Genomic DNA, 20,798 nt, shown 5'->3' with positions numbered 1-20,798 from the left:
ATTTTTTCATATCTATGCAATTTTGCCATGCACTCAGAACAATAAAAATGCCAGCCTCTATTAAGGGGGAGGGGGGGGGGGTTCAGTAGCACATGTTTGTCTCGAGCACCTCTGTCCATCACAAAGGATGTCGGTGACATACAGATGGTAACCCTTTCTTTTAATCATGATTGGCATTTTCAGAAAGAGCCAGAGACAGAAAGCTGGAAGAAATACTTTTCTAGCCTTGAGGTTGGCTGAAACCTTTCCTCTGAGCTGAAAAAAAAAAACATGTCTGTCTAAAGTGATCCATATTATCCATATATCAGATACGGCGAAGGGCCGAATGTAATTTCCTCCAAGCTATTTGATCGTTTGTATTTGGCTTATTGGATGGAACAGTATTCAATTTGTGCTAAAGGATGCTAGGGGACAGATAGTGGATAAGCACACATTTACACACACAAACCAGACCACAGAAGGTTCTGTGTTGGGCAGATGTGATTTATAATGGCTCCAAGTTGAGATCAATTAGAACACTGTCTCCCTACAAAATAAAAAAAGCCCAACAGGCACATAAAAGCATGCTGCTTATTCATGCGCTGCCCACAGCAGGTGGCAGCATCGCCACAGCTTTCTTTCATTCCCAGCCTCCTATATGATACTGTCATAACTGTAAATCAGGGTTTGACGGGCTTTACGGAGAAGGATCCAGCAAACACTGTGAAAATTGGAGTGTCAATACGTGCATAAAACACAGTTTGTGAAATGTAGTGACAATAAGGCCATTTTAGGCACTCGCCTGCACTTGTGTAGATTAAAAAGCTTGAGTGTATTTCAAAATAAAATGTTAGTTTCACACAGAACTGAGTGATTTATTTATGCTGCCATAAGAGTCAGGAGTGCAGAATTACAAGGGCATTAACAATTTACATCCTGATACTCAAACTACCTTGTATGTCCTACTTGCATGACCACTGAGTAAACAATGGCAGATAATTTTAAGGAAGTATTTAGATTAACGTGAGCAGGTTCCCATGGGTTTATACACATACACATGCCGTGTCTGTGACCCCCACCCCCCCACCACCACCTCTCATCTCTGTTGTTTTAATTAAACCTAACCAGAGCAGAGGACAAAAAAGATCAAAAATGGGGGAGGAACTTGAAAAATTTATGACATGTAGAGGGAAACGTGGGTCAGAGAAGACCAACGTCGATCATTCAAAGAGCTTCTTGCATGAGAAATGTGTGTGTTTGAGCAAAGTGCAGGTGCTTTGTGAGCCATGTTTGACAGAGAGCCACAGTGTAAAAGATGGTACCCCACAGTGAGGCTCCCTGTCAGTCCACACGTAGCGTTATTAATCTACATATCTTTCCACACTCACACAGAGACGAGCCTGCTCTCTCCACCAACTCCTCTCCTCCTCAGGTTATTCCCAGCAAGCTCGAGCATGCCAGGAACTGAGTTCTGGCTCAATTCTTACATTTTACCGTCCAATCTGGTGACATCTACTAATCTCACTAATTCTAATCTGACATCAAATAATAGACACTGCAAGATGACAGTTTATATTTCACCTTGGACCTCCGTGCCAGCGTTTGCCTCCGTGTGAGATCCTCCCTTTCATTCTCCTTCATTTTTATTTATATAGCTCAGAGCTGTTGCCTGCTGTGCTTGTGTTTCATGTGGATTACATCACAGCACCGCTTGTTACACACGCTAACACATGTAGTTAATCTGAGTGCCTGCTTTCAAATACACAGGGATTATTTCAGGTATCAACAGTCCGCTTCATTTAAAAACAGCTGAAATACTGTTTATAAATATATTATATTTAACACGATTGAAGTCTGTTTTGTGTTTTTGTGTGTGTATATATACAAACAGTAATCCCTTGTTTTTCGTGGGGGATCCGTACCCTGAAGCCCCGTGATAAGTGAAAAACGTGAAGTAGAAATAGTACAAGTCTCCATGATCTCTGTGCAGAGAGGAGATCAGCTGATCAGCTGCAGGAGGGAGCTTCTCCCACAGCTGTGGGCTAATCATTAAAAAAATATATATTTTAAATAAAAAAATCCATGCCGATCATGTGGCTCATCCATCAGTCATTGTGTGTCTTGTCCAATTTTACTTTGAAAAACCGCGATAGAGCAAGTCTGCAAAAAACGAACCGCAAAGTAGCGAAACCATGAGTCTATTACCGTATTTTTTGGCATTTAAATCACATTTTTGGCATAATTTACATGTTCTGTGACTTATAGGCCGAAGCGACATATTGATGGATTTTTCCCCATATTTATAAACCAATTTTTGGCAGATATGACCGTTTTCATTCATTCTGACGAAAAAAAAGAAGGAAAATAAAGAGCAGTACCACTTTCAGCCACATGATGGCAGCAGAGTAGTTGTAGCAATAAGGCATGCCATTGTATCATGTAATAGTTAAATGTGGATATAAAGACAAATTCAAAAAATTTCAAGACAAAAACAGCTGGACTTTATTTATTATACTTTTTAGTTTATTATTTTTGTCTTGAACTTTTTTGAATTTACCATGTCCTGGAAGACTGAGAATCTTCACCAGCTATTAATGACACAATCGGCTTGCCAAAGTACCCCACCTTCGTTCTGCTTGCTGCTTGTAGCAACCTCAGCTTAATTTTGCTGCAACGCCTCGGCGAAATGCAGCTAATTTGACCATTAAAGTGCATTTATTAAGTAAAAATTAAACGGAGACATACCTTTGCTCTAATTTCCAGCAAATAATTGTTTTAGGTGCTTTTCTTGTTAAATGTTGAAGAAACGAGCAACGTTCCTCCTCCTTTTTTCCTCTCTCTCTGCTCGTTCCTGGAGAACCGAGGCAGTGAATACTTTTTAAATACATCTGATTTGACCATTAAAGTCCTTTTATTAAGCAAACGTTAGACTGGACACACCTTTACTATAAAGTTGAGTAAACACATAATTGTTTTTAGGTGGTTACCTTGTTAAATTTGCACAGATACTCGTCACGTGCACGCATTTACTTCCGCGTATCGGCTTTTGAAATGCAGCTGATTTGATCGTCAAAGTGCATTTATTAAGCAAAAGTTAGACTGAGAAACACCTTTACTATAATTTCGAGCAAACAAATAATTGTTTTTAAGTGTTAATCTTGTTAAAAGTCCTCCTGTGCACACTCCCACGGCCGCCATTTGGCAGCCCATCGATTTTTGGCACAACACCGGCCCACATTTCCTGGTTGTCAGTGGTGACGCGTAACAAATGCGACGTATACGGCGAAGCGACATATTTATGGATCTTTCCACTTTTTTTTAGACATATTTGGACTGATGCGGCAGGTACGGTGGAAAATACGGTATAATCAACAAAAAGTAAATTGTTGTTTTAAAGCAGTTTTAGGAATCGTTATAAAGTAAGGTGTGTGAAATTGAAGAGCTGCAGGTGTTTAGATGGCTCGTAGTGCTGTTTTTAAATCTGTTTAGATAGCTAGATTTTCTGTTTTACTATGAACAATGTATTTTTATTTTAATTTAGTCCACTAAGCTTGCAGAGGTGTTTTGCTTGAAAGGTGAGAAAGCAATTGCAAATGTAGCGGTTGCAGAGAAGCCCTATAATTACCTCTAGTCCACCAGCAGTGTATTAATCATTAAAAAAAGTGCAGAATGCCTCAGAGTGCGCTCTTCATCAGTGTTGTGGTTAAAAGCACCTCGTGCTGAACCAAAGAACAGGGGCGAGTGAATCCCCCGAGGACTATGACACACGTGATTGATCACATTGAGGCGTATTGACAGGCACCGATTCTGCTGCAGAGTGTAATTTAATGTAAAAAAAAAAAAAAAACAACACATATTGATTACACCAAATCAGGAGAGAAGCTTTGCTGGTTTCGCAGACAAGATGGTGAAATCCAGTGTGCTGTCAGTGAAAGAAGATCTTTCTCAGGTATACTGAGGTGGCATGGGATCCTACAGCATCTTCCAACGCCTGTCTAACATCGCTGACAGTCTAGTTTTCCTGCTCGATTTTCCCCCGCTCTGTGGTATCTTGACATGTGAGTGTTTTCTATGATTAATCCTCCCTATGTGCTACATTGAACCATACCTAACCTTTGCTAACCTGTACTTCTGTACAGGCAGAGCAAAATCATTTCATCCCTTTCCTATGAGAGGTTGTCTCAAGGACTGACTGTTCCCATGCTAGAAAGCTGTGCCAAGGCCTTTTGTGAATGGATTAGTCACTATTAAGCTGCGAGGCCTGATAAATTAGGATTTCTAAAGATTATTACAAAATGCTTATGCCCTTCTAATGCCTGTGATTGAATTTGTGAATCATACTGAATTACTGAAGAGGTATCTTGTATATGTAAAGAGAATTGACTTATTGTGTTTTGTTTAACAACATCAATTGTATTGATGCCCTTGGAGTGACTGTGCTGTCTGATCCAGCATTTCAAAGGCAGCGGGAGGAACAGATCCCCCAAAGAAAAACAACCATGACTGTTATCTTCAAAAATTCCGTACAACCTTAAGGCTTCAAGACAAATGGATGGTGTACGATTTTAATTGCCTACTAACACCCTCCAGTGTAAGAATCTAATTATCTTTGGTCCATCGTATCGGAGAAGCCTATAATTGTTTCAATATTACACATCCAAAGGGGCTGAAATGGCAGAATAGCCAGATAATAGCTTTTTAAACAAGCTTGCCTTAAAGAAAACATTCTTTTTTTTAAAAACGACCAAGCTTCATCTCGTATTCATTTCCCTAAAGAGCTTGGCATCAGAGAGCAAAAGTTTACCGACCAAGAGCACATTCCATTAATTTACACGCAGCAGCAAATTTTTCTGTAAACACATATCAGTGCAAAATGTTTCCAGCACCAGTTTTGGTGTTTGGCATGCACAGACAAGACAGTTACCAGAACTGGAACACAAAGGAGATGCACTCATGTATGCTAACTTGCCTCTTTTGCTGTCCTCACTTTCGTCCTTGGTTGTGGTTTCTGTTGACGGCGGGGTGTTCTCTGTAAATAAGCAATGAGAATTGGTTGTTCAGTGGTTTGGTACAAAACAAACAAGAAGCGACTCTCGTGAGAGTTCTTGTCAATATTAACTGTCAAGAGAGTTGCAGAGAGTAAATTTTGATAAACTAAGAGATGGGTGAGGTTACCACTCTGCAGGGAAACCGTTAACGCCAACATTATCCTTTCCTGCATCAGCGTTTTTAACTTTATTTTGGGGAATTATTGAAGATCAGCATCTTCTGGGCTTAAGAACAAAAGAGCCACACATTTTATTAACAGTTCACATTTAACATTAATTTTGGGTCAATTTGCACAATTTGATTCTAAAGAAACGTGATCTTTATTTGCAGGTTTTGCCATCAAATAATGTCTTCGACCTTTCTTATTTCAACAACATACAGTGCTGACATTGTGATGACATTATTATTATTATTATTATTATTATTATTATAATGGTAAAACCACATTCTGCATGCATCACAACTAAGGCTGCATAGTATTAGAAAAACCTGTGATGCACAAAATTATTGTTTATTACCGCATTCACAATATTAATTTAATTTAACACACAATTTCATCACTTTCTTATCTGTCATCACAATCAACTTAACCAGGTTTGGACAACAAGGCTGGTGAAATATCAATAGCATGCAGAACATAATATGCATGGCATTTGAAATAAAATGGCCCATGATTTACTGCAGTCCAAGCAGTTCTTTGTGATACTGATATTGCAACAATGACAAATATTTGATACATTTTAAAACACATTCTTCAGTTTATTAGAACAAAAGTAAATCTACCCTGTTTATAAGTCATCATAAAACACCAATAACAGAAAAGAAAAAACTCTATTAGGCAAAAAAATACCTGTGTTCTATTCCTAATTACATTTGTTAGGGGTTGATTAGGTATAGGAAAGTGGTGGGGTACACCTTGGGCAGGTTGCGAGTCCATCACAGGGTCAAAACAAACAAAATACCAAGCATGATATAATTATACAAACGGAATTAAGAAACGTTCGTTAACAAGAAATGCATTTTATTGAACCGTGGAAGGAAACCAGGAGATGATGAAAAAACTACACCTGAACATAAAGAACATGCAACTCCACACATCACAGCCTGAGTGAACTGAGATTCAAACCTTTGTGATGCGTGGTGACAGTGTTAACCACCACACCACCATCCAGCTTTGGTTTGTGTCCACTGAACACTTTTTAAAAAAAAAAAATAAATCCTCCAAGTTAAAAACAGGGTTTAACGCTTTATTTCTGCTAAGTTACACACACACGGACTCCAACAGGCAAGGATTGAAGAATGTTAGGCTTTGAGGCCATCTCCAGCCAACTATCTGAGCCAAACGCACCCTTCCATGTGAGCATAAAAGTCATTTGAACTTCTGAGTTGGTTCCAGGCAGACTGATTCAAACTCTGGCTGATGGAGTAGAATAAAAGGCCAGTTCTTGGCACCAGCTAAGAGGCCCATCAAACAAGGCCAAACGGGACGAGGACAGGAACGGCATGAGAGCTAGAAATGATCAGGGGCTGCTTTCAGATGTTGTGGTGTGATTCCATGTTATTACACTGGATGCAGTGTAAAAACAGCTGGTGGGGAGCACAAAAGAAATCTTGTCGCAGAACTGGACAAAATCTCAAACGCAGTCGCTCTCAGCCAAGACTTTATGATTTAGCCATTATGTGCACGATGTTACACTCTGCAGTATCACGTTTTACAGCGCACTTATAAAATGGCCCTTTTTATGCTCGCCCCAAAATGGAATCTCTTTGAAAACACAGATGCGTGTAATTGGTAAATCACGGGGGTGACTTTTGTAGGAAAAACATTTTGATAGCACCCCGAGTTCTACATTTACTGTAATGTGAACACTTCTTCTGACAGACGGTAAAACTAATGGTCTTCTCTGCTTAGTTGGCTGCATGTGCGCTATGACATTTTCAAGAGCCTCAGTGGTTCAACGTGGATGTTCTGGCTGCAAATATCCCTATAATCTGAAAAAATGTATCAGGCACAGCATCCCTCAGTGCCTTAGAGAAAAGGGCCACAGGCAGCGAGCTGTTTTTCATAAAAAATAACTCTCTTTAACAATGAGAACAAAAAAGACAAACTCTAGTCTATAGCATCTGGACCCGTTTCTTACTGGGAGAAAAAGACGAAACCTTTCTCCCAAAAAGAAACTCGTCCAGATGACATGATTGAACCTTTTTTGTATTTATCTACCTGGATGATTTTTACAAACCTGTTTTCTAGTCTATAGCATATATTGTTTAACAATTTTTTAGCATCCTTTTTGTTTATTTCATTACTTCTTTAGGATAGTGCAGAGAAAATGTCAAGAGTTTATCCAGGTATGCAATATCCGTGTTTCAGGCCATGTGCAAGATAGTGAAATGATAAAAGCATTATGCGCTAACGGTTGTGTTTGTGTCTGGCTTGTGTCGTGCAGCGATGTTGCTCTGCCGTTTCTTTGTCACTCGTTTTAGGTGGTCTGAAGGCATTGTGTCCATAAGCCGGATGAAGCGCATGTTGTTGGGAATTAGCTCTGGATAAAAGCTCTCGCGGTGTTAACACACCTGACATAAAGTATTTTTTAACTGAGACGAGTCAGGCCGGGGATTCAACTTGTCAGCAGATGAATAAACATTCAATTCCATCTGCTGAATAAAACCCAGCAAATCACTGTCACAAGCTGGAGCCACGGCACTCACTCACCGTCGGTGAGCTTTAATGGAGGTGTTAAGGTGAAAAGGCAACCATGAAATATTCTGTCACTCACCTCCCTTCTGCTGCTCCTCTGTAACCTCCATGTCATTGTCTGAAAGAGGGGGATATGAGTCTGTTAAACAATGGCGTTTCATACAACAACTCATCACAACTTGATTGGATTGTACTGCCAGCCACTGTAAAATGAGGGCAAGCACTGTATTAACATGACCAAAAACTTCCAGTTAAAACTCTTTCACCTTCTTCAGCTGCCATGATCCACAGCTACAACCCTCAATGCCCTTTCCAATTTCCCCGGCAGACAGCCTTGGATTTAGCGAGTTATTACACAAAAGGAGCAAGCATGTGGGCATGTATTTGAGGGGATTCACGTTCACCAGACATTCTTTTTCAATTAAATCCATACTAGTAGACTCAGCATAAATGACACAAAACCTCCTATTTCCTGAAATTACCGGCACTAAAGGCTGGCGCAGACAATTGTGCCTTTAAAAAGCCCTTTGATTGCCCCCTCTTTTCATTCTAAGTCTATTGTAAAATACCGACTGAGAGAACTACAGGTGTTTCTGAATGGATGAGTTGAGTTGCACCATGGGAGACGAGGAGGAGGCTTTGGAGGCTGCTTCTGGAGGAACTGCAGAGAGAGAGATGAGGGGGGAGGAAGCGTGGATGCCTGCTCACAGCTCCTAGTTCCCACAGAAAGAAAAAAGAACACGCCTTCTTCGACACTCAGATCTTACAGCATGCCTCAAGGTGCTTTTTGTGACATTCCACTACACTGTAAACATAATAAATGTGTGAACACATGAATGGAATACATGTAATCTGTTAGGAAATGTTCATTATTATATATGTATATATGGTTGCACATGAGTCATTGAAATGACTGCACAGTAGTTAACAAGAAAAGAAACGCATTCGCTTTGATGAAAGGCTGTTGTCATCTGTTTTGTAGAAATGTAACCATCAGGGCTCCCTGCGGATTCTGCGACAGCTTTTTCTTTTGTACAACACAGAATAAAAGGGTACAGTGCATTAATCTAACCCTGCTTGGGGAAACAAAGGAAGGCCCACTGATACAGTAACAGCAGAACAAGAATGGAAACAGGAGGTGTTTCAACTGCTGCCAAACGCTACAGTCAACGTCCACACAGGAAATGTTTGTGACTTAGTCATGGACAACAATATGTGACACCCTTTCTGTACACATTTTTTTGTGCTTTAAATTCAGCTAAATTCCAAAGCTAAACCTACTACTACTGATGAATATCTTGCATCTTAATCCTTAACAATACAATCATCCCCCACCCCCAGAGCATAATCTTTTCCTTCCAGGCATTAAAAGGGAATACCGTGGCCACCATAGAAGAAGCCGCCATGAAAGACTTTTACTGAACTCCGTGTTTGTTCTGTACGTTTTAGTCTTTACCAAAAAAAAAAAAAGGGAAGGCAAAATCTCGATCTTAGTAAAAATAGTTCCCTTTGTCAGGAGATATACAGACAAGGGTTCATTTTCGGGTAAGATTCGAGTAAGGTAATATTGTCCACTGTCCTCTCAAACCCAGCCGGTCAAAGCAGATGGCCGCTTGTCCTGAGCCTGGTTCTGCTAGAGGTTTCTTCCTGTTAAAAGGAAAGCTTGGGGGGTGGGGGGTCTGGATTGTGCTGTGTTACGACCTTCCCTCAAACTCAATGCCTCCACTGGCCTCCCTTGCCTCACCTGGCGCAGCAACCTAGGAGATGTGAAGGCTCCAAGGGCTGCGTCACTCACCTGGAGGCCGTGCTGGGACCCCCACCCCTATCCAATCCATACGTATATGTATCGTCTATTTATGTTGCTTTGCTGTGGTAATTATTTTAATGCCTCAAACCGTATCCTGTCAAGGACATGGTGTGAGATATATACCCTTTTTATACCTTTCTCCTTATGTTTTCTTAACTAAGCAACAAGGGCAGCACATCTCAGAAGCTGCAGCCCCCTGTACACTTCTGTCCATCTTTAGGACGGCTGTAATTTTGTACTTCACTGTGCAAGGATAATAAAAGCATTCTGATTCTGAACACATTTACCTGTCGTGGCCATCTTGGATTAGTGAGAACTGTAGATGTACATCCAATGATTTACATCCTGAAAGTGTCACAAAATCTGTCAAGTAGTTTTAAAATGATTATGCAAACAGAAAGACAGTGATATGTAATTCTGGCTTAGTTACAACCATTTTTGTGTATGCTGTCATAGCTGGGGTGGTCATCTTGAATCGGTTGACATCAAAATTTATAGTCAAGATATTTTGGTAACGTTAGAGACAAAGTCAAAAACATAACCATTGGCTGTGGGCAATAAAAATACAGAACTTATAGTGAACATTATATGATCTTGAACTGCCAATAAAAGTGTAATGATGTTTTTCTAATATTACATTTTATTCATGTATTGGAACAAGTGTTTAGGATGGTTTATGCTTCTACTAAACTGTATTAAAGCTAATTTTTTTTTAAAGGTAACCATGTCCAAACAACAGTGAGTATTCTGATACGCATGTACTCACAATATGTTTTCTTCATGTCTGATTTGTGCAGAAACATGAACATGTTTTCACTTACACTGAGCTGAATCCTCATGTCTGCCAATGCTGACTGTGCTATATCACAATCGCATCACTAACACACCATGGTCTCCTCATTTCCCGACACCGAGGAATAACGTAGCAAAACCAACAGACTTCATTTTCAACCGTCACAGGGTTCCTATAGGCCTCCATACCCTCCATCAACAATTTGCGTGTGTGTGATAAAACCATGTGCATACCTCAGCTTTCCTTTATCCAAAGCAGTGGGAGGGTTTGGGGATGCTTCCACTGTGGACACTGCGGGGTGAACGCATGTGTGTGTATAGGCTGAAACGATGGGAGTATGGAGTGTATTAAGAACCATGTAAATAAATGTCAATTGGAAAGTCAGTGAAACAGTTGGAGAGAATGCAGCAGCCTCTGCAGATCTGTGGGCTGTGTTAATATTGTCAGCACCATGTCTGATTGAGGAGAGGAGGAGATGGAGCCCAGCTTGTGGGCAGCCACCCGGATCATATTAGTAGAGGAGTGTACCCAGAATCAATTTCTACATGCTTTTACTCTCGACAACCGCAGCTGCCTGACTGCTTCCATGCTTGCAAATAGTACGTGGCAAGGCAAGCATGTGGTCGGACACGACAATACATAATAAAATCACACGATTAAATGAACTTATTGAGCTGTGTGTGCAAATCAATTAATGTATTTGTATGCCTAAAAATTCAACCATGATAACTCCTTTGATTTAATTTCTTCAAACTGCACACAGACTGTTGGTTCTTTTAGCTTGATCTCAAAGTACCTGAGAGATGCATTAAGTGTAATAAATAGGTCATTATATCACTGTTCATGAGCTTTGTTGCAGAGGAGGGTAATGAATAGTGAATGGTGCAGCCCAGGTAAAAGATGGCACATCGAAGCTTGTTTATGTATTTGCATATTTCTATCTTTGTGTGCTGGAGAGGCCGTATGACTTTAAATGCATAAAGTGCTTCTTGAATTGGTACTACACAAAGACATTTGTCTGTCAGGGAGGCTGCTTAAGCGCAAAGAACATTTAAATGCAACGCGGAATAAGCAGCGAAAAATTGTAATCATTTGTTTTCATGTCAGTGGTCGAAAATCCAATACTTGACACGGAGCAACTACCTGTTTTAAATGTGAGTTGTGGCTGACTGCATGCGTGCATGAATATCGTTGCCAGCAGAGGCCATTTTTCAGTTTCCTCCTGCTGCAGACAAGTAACCATATTTTGGCTTCCTCAAACTGACAGCTTGTGGAAATGCACATTGTAATAAAGCAATTTCCTGTATGCAAATACCCTGTTTACACGTTCTGGCTCCAGTCATTGTCACTTGACAGATTGCTTGAATATGAAGAAAGTGGCTATACAGTGAAAAATGAAAGGAATAAAAAATAATAAAAAAAATAAAATAAAATAAAATAAAAAACAGAATCTATTGTATCTAGTCAGCTGAAATGAAAGCAGGTCTGAAACTGATGTGACAGTGACAAGGAGGATCCTGAGGTTTTCCCTGGACCCACACAAATATTACCAGAAGACCACCAATAACAGCTCTGTAGCAACTCCCTGATACAAGAGGCGACGGAGACGCTTGTCCTTGATGCAATAAGGAAGAATTATAGAAATTGTAGGAATCTGGTAATAGGTAAAGAAAAAGGAGATGCATAAGTGAGAGTAAGTGAGGAGAGGAAGAGAAAATAGGTACAGTGGATAGAACAGAGGGTTACTGAAAGTGAGTATGCTGCAGGAGACAGAATGATCTCAAGCCCATGCGTGTGGCTTTCAGTGTTGCTGCAAGATCCACGCGACTGTCTTCCCCTGGCAGTGAGGATGATGAGATGTTCTGAAAGTGCTCGAGCACACCTGCAGAGCTAATTCACAGCCTCTGATTCACTACTGCCATTCTGCGCAGGCTAAATGCAAGTCTTTTCCCACTACGGGGTTATGCATTACCTGCATGGTGCAATCATACCAATCAGCATTTCTTTCTTTATAGCGCACCTTTCCACCACCGCTGGAACACATTTGCATCGCGCGGCCCGGCTGGATCAGACACGTGAGAGGAGTAGCCTGGATTCCTCATTTTATCTCTGTTCTACCTGACTGAATGAGTTAAAAGAGCTTTAGTTTTCATAAAGAAGGTGGTAAAATCTTTGATCTTGCACACGAGGTGAAAGATTAGAACAGGTGTAGGTGAGAGTGGTGTAAAAGTGTCTGCCTCACTCCTGACATTGATCCTGAGTGGAAAGTCACACTCACTTATCCTCCCCAGCCCACACATGTTAACGGAGCGCTGATAAAGGTGGCTCTGACCCCTGGGGTGTAACAAATGACGGGTGACACACTTAGAAGCACGACACTTTCATTAAGGTAAACATATTCCAAAAAAAAAACAGAACCCAGAATTCAATCAGTGTCTGAGTTTAGTTTCCTGCTTTAGCAGCTTACCGCGTCTCGGTAAACAATAATTTTTATGGAATTAGCAGAAAACCCCCTTAAAGCTGTTTAGATTGCTCTTTGTGACACGTGCCCACACACACTCGGAGCCTGTCGTTTTTCTTCATCCCCGTCCCCAGTCCTACTGAGATATGGAGCATTTATACAGTGACTAGACTTTTAAACAGCGAGAGAGATAACTTGAGAACAACAGCTTCAGATTCTCATCTCAAAACACTAATATGAAGGGACGGGTGCTGGGTGCATGGGGGCAGGCAGGCATAATTAAGGTCTGTCCTCAGAATGTAATCTTTCAGGCGAGAGCCTGGGTGGAGGGGAGGGAGAGATGACGGGAGTGCAGGGAGAACAAAACACTCTCCTTCTGGGAACAGCGAGATGAAGGCCTGTGAGCCGGTATTCCGCTGGGGAGGTGAAGAGGGAAAAGTGAGGTAAATGGGAGGTAATGCTAGCCAGCCAGCCTCTTTCAGCTCCCCAGCTATTCAGCTCAGTCCTCTGTGGAGCCCCCATCAGAGCCGGCGACTGCTCCTGGTCCCCGCGAAAAGCAAAAAGATGATGGCGTGAAAGGGAGGAGGGAATTGAAAGAGGGGCTGAAAACAGAGGGGCTGTAGAAAATAATGGATGTTTGTTTATTTCACTCAGAAGTGAAGAGAAGGAATGAAACGTGGCTCTGCATCTACATTCCTCTGTGTCTTTGGTTTGTGCAGAAGACCTTCAAGTCTTGATTATTACGGTAAATTAAATCTGACATTTAAGCCTCATCAAAATTTAAAAAAAAGAATGATCAGCTTTTAGTATTCAAATCACATTAAAGCAATATGTTGAGACCTTGACACTTGATTTTATAACTGTCAGCATAAATTCTCGCTGCATTTTATGGGTTTACATTTGAGGTTGTCACCCAAGCCTGACAGATCCACATCCTAACGCTTCCAGAGAGGAAAAAAATAAATAAACAAACAAACAAGACTTTAAATTTGTCAAGATTCATAAAAATGTGCAGTTAGGAAGATGTTTGGTGTCACACGTTTCAAAACCTTCAAGTTGAGCAATATTAAATAATTGATTTCAACTTAAAGCAAAAGAGGCATAGATGAAAAACAAACCATCCAACCATCGATACACTGTCTCCCATCTCTAAAGGATTTGAATCGTGAATGTTTTCATGCAGAGTCTTGACAGGAAGTGAACAGGGAATTCAAGTAAACCTCAAATGCAAAATATTAAAGTGGATATGAGTTACGAAGTGTAAAAGAACAGAGGTAGTTTTTTTTTTTTGTCCTAGGTGGTGCAGAGTGATGGATCCTGGCGAGCAGCGTGACCAATTTTATCCGCCACCATTTTTTAAATTTTATTTACCCTTTATTTATCCAGGTAGTCTCATTGAGCCACGAGAACTCATTTTCAAGAGAGACCTGTTTAGGGAGCAGATGGTGGGGGTTAAGGGCCTTGCTCAGGGGCACAGAGTGGGGCGAATGAGGGTGGAGGGAGGTGTGGGTGTTTCACCTTTTCACCCACATTTTGATGTTGACGGTACCAGGAGGTAAACCTGCAACTTTCCGATCACAAGCCCAACTTCTAACCTCTGCGCCCCCACTCCCACCAGGTGCAATGGTGGAGCCAGAGGGTGGCCAATGGAGGTCTTGGCCATTGCAGATTAATTGTTCGGCAACCACACTGGCCAGTGGCCACCACAACCATTTGAGGAAACTATACTTTTAAGCAATTTGAAAACTACATAGTATTCTCAAATTTCACAGGTACAGTGCCTTGAGAAAGTATTCGGCCCCTATGACCTTTTTAACCTTTTGCCACATTTCAGTCTTCAAACATAAAGATATAAAATTTTATTTTTTGTGAAGAATCAACAAGTGGGACACAATCATGAAGTGGAATGAAATTTATTGGATGTGTCAAACTTTTTTAACAAATAAAAAACTGAAAAGTGGGGCATGCAATATTATTGGGCCCCCTTGCGTTAATACTTTGTAGCGCCGCCTTCTGCTGCAGTTCCAGCTGCAAGTCTCTTGGGGTTTGTCTCTATCAGTTTTGCACATGGAGACACTGAAGTTCTGCCCATTCTTCCTTGCAAAAGAGCTTCAGCTCAGTGAGGTTGGATGGAGAGCGTTTGTGAACAGCAGTCTTCAGCTCTTTCCACAGATTCTTGATTGGATTCAGGTCTGGACTTTGACTCGGCCATTCCAACACCTGGATATGTTTATTTGTGAACCATTCCATTGTAGATGTGTCTTTATGTTTTGGATCATTGTCTTGTTGGAAGATAAATCTCTGTCTCAGTCTCGGGTCTCTTGCAGACTCAAACAGGTTTTCTTCCAGAATGGTCCTGTATTTGGCCCCGTCCATCTTCCCATCAACTCTGACCATCTTCCCTGTCCCGCTGATGAAAAGCAGGCCCAAACCATGATGCTGCCACCACCATGTTTGACAGTGGGGATGGTGTGTTCAGGGTGATGAGCTGTGTTGCTTTTATGCCAAACATATCGTTTTGCATTGTGGCCAAACAGTTGGATTTTGGTTTCATGTGACCAGAGCACCTTCTTCCACATGTTTGGTGTCTCCCAGGTGCTTGTGGCAAACTTTAAACAACACTTTTTATGGACATCTTTGAGAAATGGATTTTTTCTTGCCACTCTTCCATAAAGGCCAGCTTTGTGCAGTGTACGACTGATTGTTGTCCTATGGACAGACTCTCCCACCTCAGTTGTAGATCTCTGCAGTCCATCCAGAGTGATCATGGGCCTCTTGGCTGCATCTCTGATCAGTCTTCTCCTTGTTCCAGATGAAAGTTTAGAGGGACGGCCGGGTCTTGGTAGATTTGCAGTGGTCTGATACTCCTTCCATTTCAATCTGATTGCTTGCACAGTGCTCCTTGGGATGTTTAAAGCTTGGGAAATATTTTTGTATCCAAATCCGGCTTTAAACTTCTCCACAACAGTATCTCAGACCTGCCTGGTGTGTTCCTTGGTCTTCATGATGCTCTCTGCACTTTGAACAGGACCCTGAGACTATCACAGAGCAGGTGCATTTATACGGAGACTTGATTACACACAGGTGGATTCTATTTATCACCATCAGTCATTTGGGACAACATTGGATCATTCATAGATCCTAACAATATTGCACGCCCCACTTTTCATTTTTTTATTTGTTAAAAAAGTTTGACACGTCCAATAAATTTCATTCCACTTCACGATTGTGTCCCACTTGTTGTTGATTCATCACAAAAAACTAAAATTTTATATCTTTATGTTTGAAGCCTGAAATGTGGCAAACGGTTGAAAAGTTCAAGGGGGCCGAATACTTTCGCAAGGCACTGTAGCTGGTTTACAACACACACCAAAAAAAAGTTGGCCACGTGCTTATTTTCCAAATTAGCTCACAAGGTTTACATATATTTGGCAGGATCCATCTTGGAGTTTGACATGGCAACCCAGTTTTTGCAAGGAATCTTTCTACACATGTAGATGCAGCCTCACACCAAAATGGATGTGGGTACCTCACTTAGTTTCCAAGTTATTACGCTCACATCATTCATGGATGGACAGACAGATGGAGGGTATTTCCAATTCCATATTTTCACTTCACAACGGGGGACAAAAAGTTAAGCGGTTATTGATGGAAATAAAAACGCATACCTTGAAAAACGACAGCCATTTTTTTCTTGTAGATGGCAAAATCAGTCTCCAGGAAGACACAGAAAATGACCCGTGTGATCTGCAAAGAGTAAGAGGAAAAAAAAACATAATTTACTGGACATTAGCAGTGCAGAACGCTTTCTTTTATGGTAGTGAAAACTAACTGGACAGTTTTAAAATGTGACAATGATACCTGATATTTAATTATCATTGGTTACATTTGAAATATAAGATGTCAAAAAATAAATAAAAACATTGAGACTGAAACTATTGAAATTATTGGATTGGAATTGTTTTTGTACAAAATGTTAAAAAAGGACATTGTTCTGATTAAATATTACACAACTATAATTAAACACTTAACAGGACAAAAAAAAAACAAACAAACTTAAAATAAATATTTGACACAAAAACTTCAGGCAAAATCTCCAAAAATATATTTGTAAACAAAGTAAAATGTGTGATATGAAGTAAATAAATAAATAAATCCCAAGTCCAAAGCGAGACATCATTGTGTGTAAGATAAAAACTTTAAAATACAGATGAATTAGATTTCGTATGAATAAAGAAGCTTTTCTCTAACATTGTATATTTAAAAGTTTGGTGAGTTCTTGGTAAAATTCACATTTCTGGATGTTATTTTTGTAAATATGGTGCTAATTTTAACAGTTTGCAGCTTTTATTGCTGAAGTTTGTAGTTTTTCCAAAGAAGTGTTGTGTGTTTACATGTACTATAGTTTTCAATGTCAAATCAGCACCACAACGATTACAACAGTGAAAATCTGAAAAAAAGATTGCAAAGAACTGTTCAAACGTTCAACACGCACAAAATATAAATAAATTCACACGCCGAAGTCCGTTTTTAAGATGAGCTTCAAAACAATAAGGTAACCATACAATTTGCTCATGAAGCTTTCTGATAAAAGCACAGCAGAAGCTTCCAAAAGATCCTGCTGATGACAAAACTCACTACAACACCTACCACCCATCAACAAACAGATCAAACTATCATGTATCATTTTTAAACGGCTTAATGGTTTATATGTAGGATTCATGCTCGACAAAAAGTTCAACAAAACACATAGACCTACTTTTTAGTTTTTTTTTTTTTTTGTACTCAATGTTCTTTATTGTCATTTGCATCACATGTGGTACATGAGGTGGAACGAAATTGTGTACTCAAGGTCCCAGTTACACACAAAAATACAAACTATATATAAAAAAAAAACAGTATACAAGGATCTAAGATATACACTAAACAATAATAATATAATATAATTTGGCAAATGTGAAAGCCCTTTTAGTTTTCATAGTCTCTGGAAAATAAAAATTACTTACATGATACAATAATATGAATAATTTCATCATTATTTCAGAGGCCATGAGAGCTGCTGGGGCACAAATCAATTATATAAATTATGTGTAAATATGTAATTAATTTAGTAACCCATATAAAATTGTAATTCACTTTTAATTATTCACACATGATAAAATAGCAGCATAATAAAACTGACATAATGTAAAGCCATTGCTTTGGTATTCTCCTCTGTTTAAAAGAGGTCACCTTTTCCACGTTCAACCTTTTTCTCAGCATGTGGAGGCATCACCCCCCCAACACACACACACAAAACACCAGTGCAGCAGATAGTCACTTAACTAAATAATGTAAAATTTGCACAAAAGCCATAATGGTGGCTGTGTTAGCCGTCCTGCAGCCATGCAGGGTAGTAACATTCTGCGGGATTAAAAAGGAGCTAATAGTCCCATCCCTGACCCCAGAGGACACTTGGGTTCAATTCAAAGCAGCATCCTCTGCCACTCATCCAGACATACAGAATACCTATTAATAGTTTATGATCAGGGCTTTGGAGTAAATGTTAAGAGCTGCATTCAGGACAGTAACATTTTATTTTCCTATGTCTTGAGGGGACTTTGTTCATAATATGTAGACTTACTCTCTCAACCCTTCAACCTTCAGAGAAAATGACAGAAAGGTTCAAGCCTCTTTTGAAGGCGCGGGCTCGACAAACAGATAAAAAGTGATAATGCTCCACCACTGGGGGCTGGAAGGCCAAAGGACAGCAGCTCACCAGGAATCTCCATCAGACTTTTGTGGCACTTTATTCTAAAAGCGACGTCCAACTGTGAAACAAGATGAATCGTGAAGCAATATTGTGCATCACACAGAAAGGCGTATTTGCACGCATGAACCCGTTTGATGCCACTTTTATTTTTCTATTGCATTTTTGTCTGTTGAGCGATATTTTGCATTCAAACAGCAAAAAAAACTAAACAAAAAAAAACAACCTTCAAGTATCAATGTCATGTTTCTTTTAAACCCCTCGTCCCTACAAGCAGCATGCTGAATTGCACTGCATTGAGCAAAAGGCTCAGGCAAGGTCTTTCATTCCACAGATCTGAAACACACTGTATAGACTTTGACATATATCAGCCAGACTGAGATACCAAAAGAAAGCAGAAATGTGGGCGTAGAACATTGACATTCTCTTTGTATCCAAACAAACATCGCTGGCCAAAAGAATCGCGGGAGTCTAAACGAATGAGACGGGACAGAAAAACATGATCTTTGTCCGTTTATTTTCCGATGTATAAAATGTACCAATCTGAACTTTTAGAAATATTTCTGTCAAAGTCACCAGAGAGAGCTCATGTCCTCCTACAATGTCCTCTCTGTAATATGTAAGAGAAGAATCAAAACCAACATCAGACACAACAAACATGTTGATCTTGCACTTTTGATTCACCCATTAATTTTAAATGGATTAGCAATGGCATGCAGCATTACTCTTTAATTACCGTTGTGTGTTGATGACAGTTTGCAGGGACTAAATGACAGACAGAGGCATATAAACAATGATTAGTACATAGATAATTATTTTTATTTACCTCAGCAGGAAAAAAGCATACTCTTCTGGTTAATTAGAGTGAAATGAGCACTGCAGAATATTAAAATATACCCAATAAATTAATTTGAGTTTGAATTCAGAGTGGAGGTTTGATATTTTAGTTTAAAGCTGCAAGGTGTTTGCACATTGAGTATGCACCCCGTAGACTCCAAGGTTGAACAAGTTAATGGAGGACTAATTAGAAAGCTTGGATCACTGCATGCCAACCTGTCCAGTCATTACTCATCCCTGATTTGAGGGGTTTTGTAGAGCGCTTAGCACAAAATGATTAGATCCCTTGGTTCCGTATAAAAGACGGGGTCGAATCGACAAAAATTGTACTCGGCACAATCAGGTACAAGTCAGTGTAATTGATTTGACCAGTCGTTCTTTGAGCTTCGGTTGGTGGCGATCCAGCAGAACTAGAAAAAAAAAAAAGACTCACTCAAACATTTGTGTGCACTTTTTATGATATTTTAGGATCCCATGCACTTTACAACAAAAGGAAATATCCAAAAAATCAATCTCACCCCTGATGAGTTGGAGAAAATATGGAAACTAGAGGCAAACCTGAGTCCCAAAGCTCAGTTTTAACGCTGCAATTCATGCACAACGTATAAAAAAGAAGTTTAAGATCTCATTTGAAGTATTTTTAGTATACTAATTAATTTAAAACCTGTGTAGATGAGACGAGGCTAATTAAAATGATAATGTCCTGGGTTCAACCGATCCATTTGGAACTCATTTGCAGGTAAATGACAGACAATAAAACGAAATCTGAGAGCGATAACTTGGTGAGCTTGTGTTTATGATTAGAATTGCACAACGTGAAAGCGTCGTGCTTGTTTTTATTAAAAATAGGTATGTGATTTTTAATCTGTGCGCACACATTATTCTGGCACAGTGCTCGCCAGGTGCCTTAGACTTCTACTGGCTGCCTAACAGATGAGCTGTCATTGCTGGCCACCCATGCCCATAATTACATTGGGGGCAGCTGCAGCACAATCTAACATGCAGAGTCGGCGTGCACATTTTTGCTACTTGCATGTCCTTTTTGATTCGGTCACAAACAATAATAGGGAGATGTTGCCCTAACATGTCTGTTCCAGCAGGAGTTCAGACCTAAAGGAGATCCATGTTTGTGTTGCACTGTCTTGGTACTCATGTAGAAACCTGATACGTTGATCCAGATGGACACCACCATCAGAACATTTGCATTTTATCACTGAAATACTAGGCTCAGATAAAGTATTTGCTTTTTTTTGGAGCTTTTGAGAGTAAACATGAACCGTATAGTAAGGAAACCGTTAGTGGATGGATGAATATATGGATGGATGGATGGATAGATGGATGCTTTATTAATCCTAGGGGGGAAATAAACCATTTCACACATGCAGCAAAAAAAATAAAACAAAGATATATAAACATTGTTAGATA

At 40.0% G+C, this 20,798-nt stretch overlaps 1 protein-coding gene across 1 annotated transcript in view; it reads right to left on the bottom strand.

The window, feature by feature from the left end:
• Positions 1-20,798, bottom strand: part of macrod2 (mono-ADP ribosylhydrolase 2) — a 612,591-nt gene that overhangs the window by 31,220 nt on the left and 560,573 nt on the right. The window contains exons 9-11 of the mRNA XM_037678263.1: positions 16,456-16,534; positions 7,806-7,844; positions 4,949-5,008 (exon numbers count right to left, since the gene is read on the bottom strand). Coding sequence (XP_037534191.1) covers positions 4,949-5,008; positions 7,806-7,844; positions 16,456-16,534 — 178 coding nt within the window. The remainder of the gene's footprint in view (positions 1-4,948; positions 5,009-7,805; positions 7,845-16,455; positions 16,535-20,798) is intronic.

This window comes from Nematolebias whitei, chromosome 1 (genome assembly GCF_014905685.2).
Source record: "Nematolebias whitei isolate Nwh7 chromosome 1, NemWhi1, whole genome shotgun sequence".
Classification (NCBI taxonomy): domain Eukaryota; kingdom Metazoa; phylum Chordata; class Actinopteri; order Cyprinodontiformes; family Rivulidae; genus Nematolebias; species Nematolebias whitei.
Note: the sequence above shows the minus strand (reverse complement) of the source record. Positions and strands in the feature narration are given on the sequence as shown.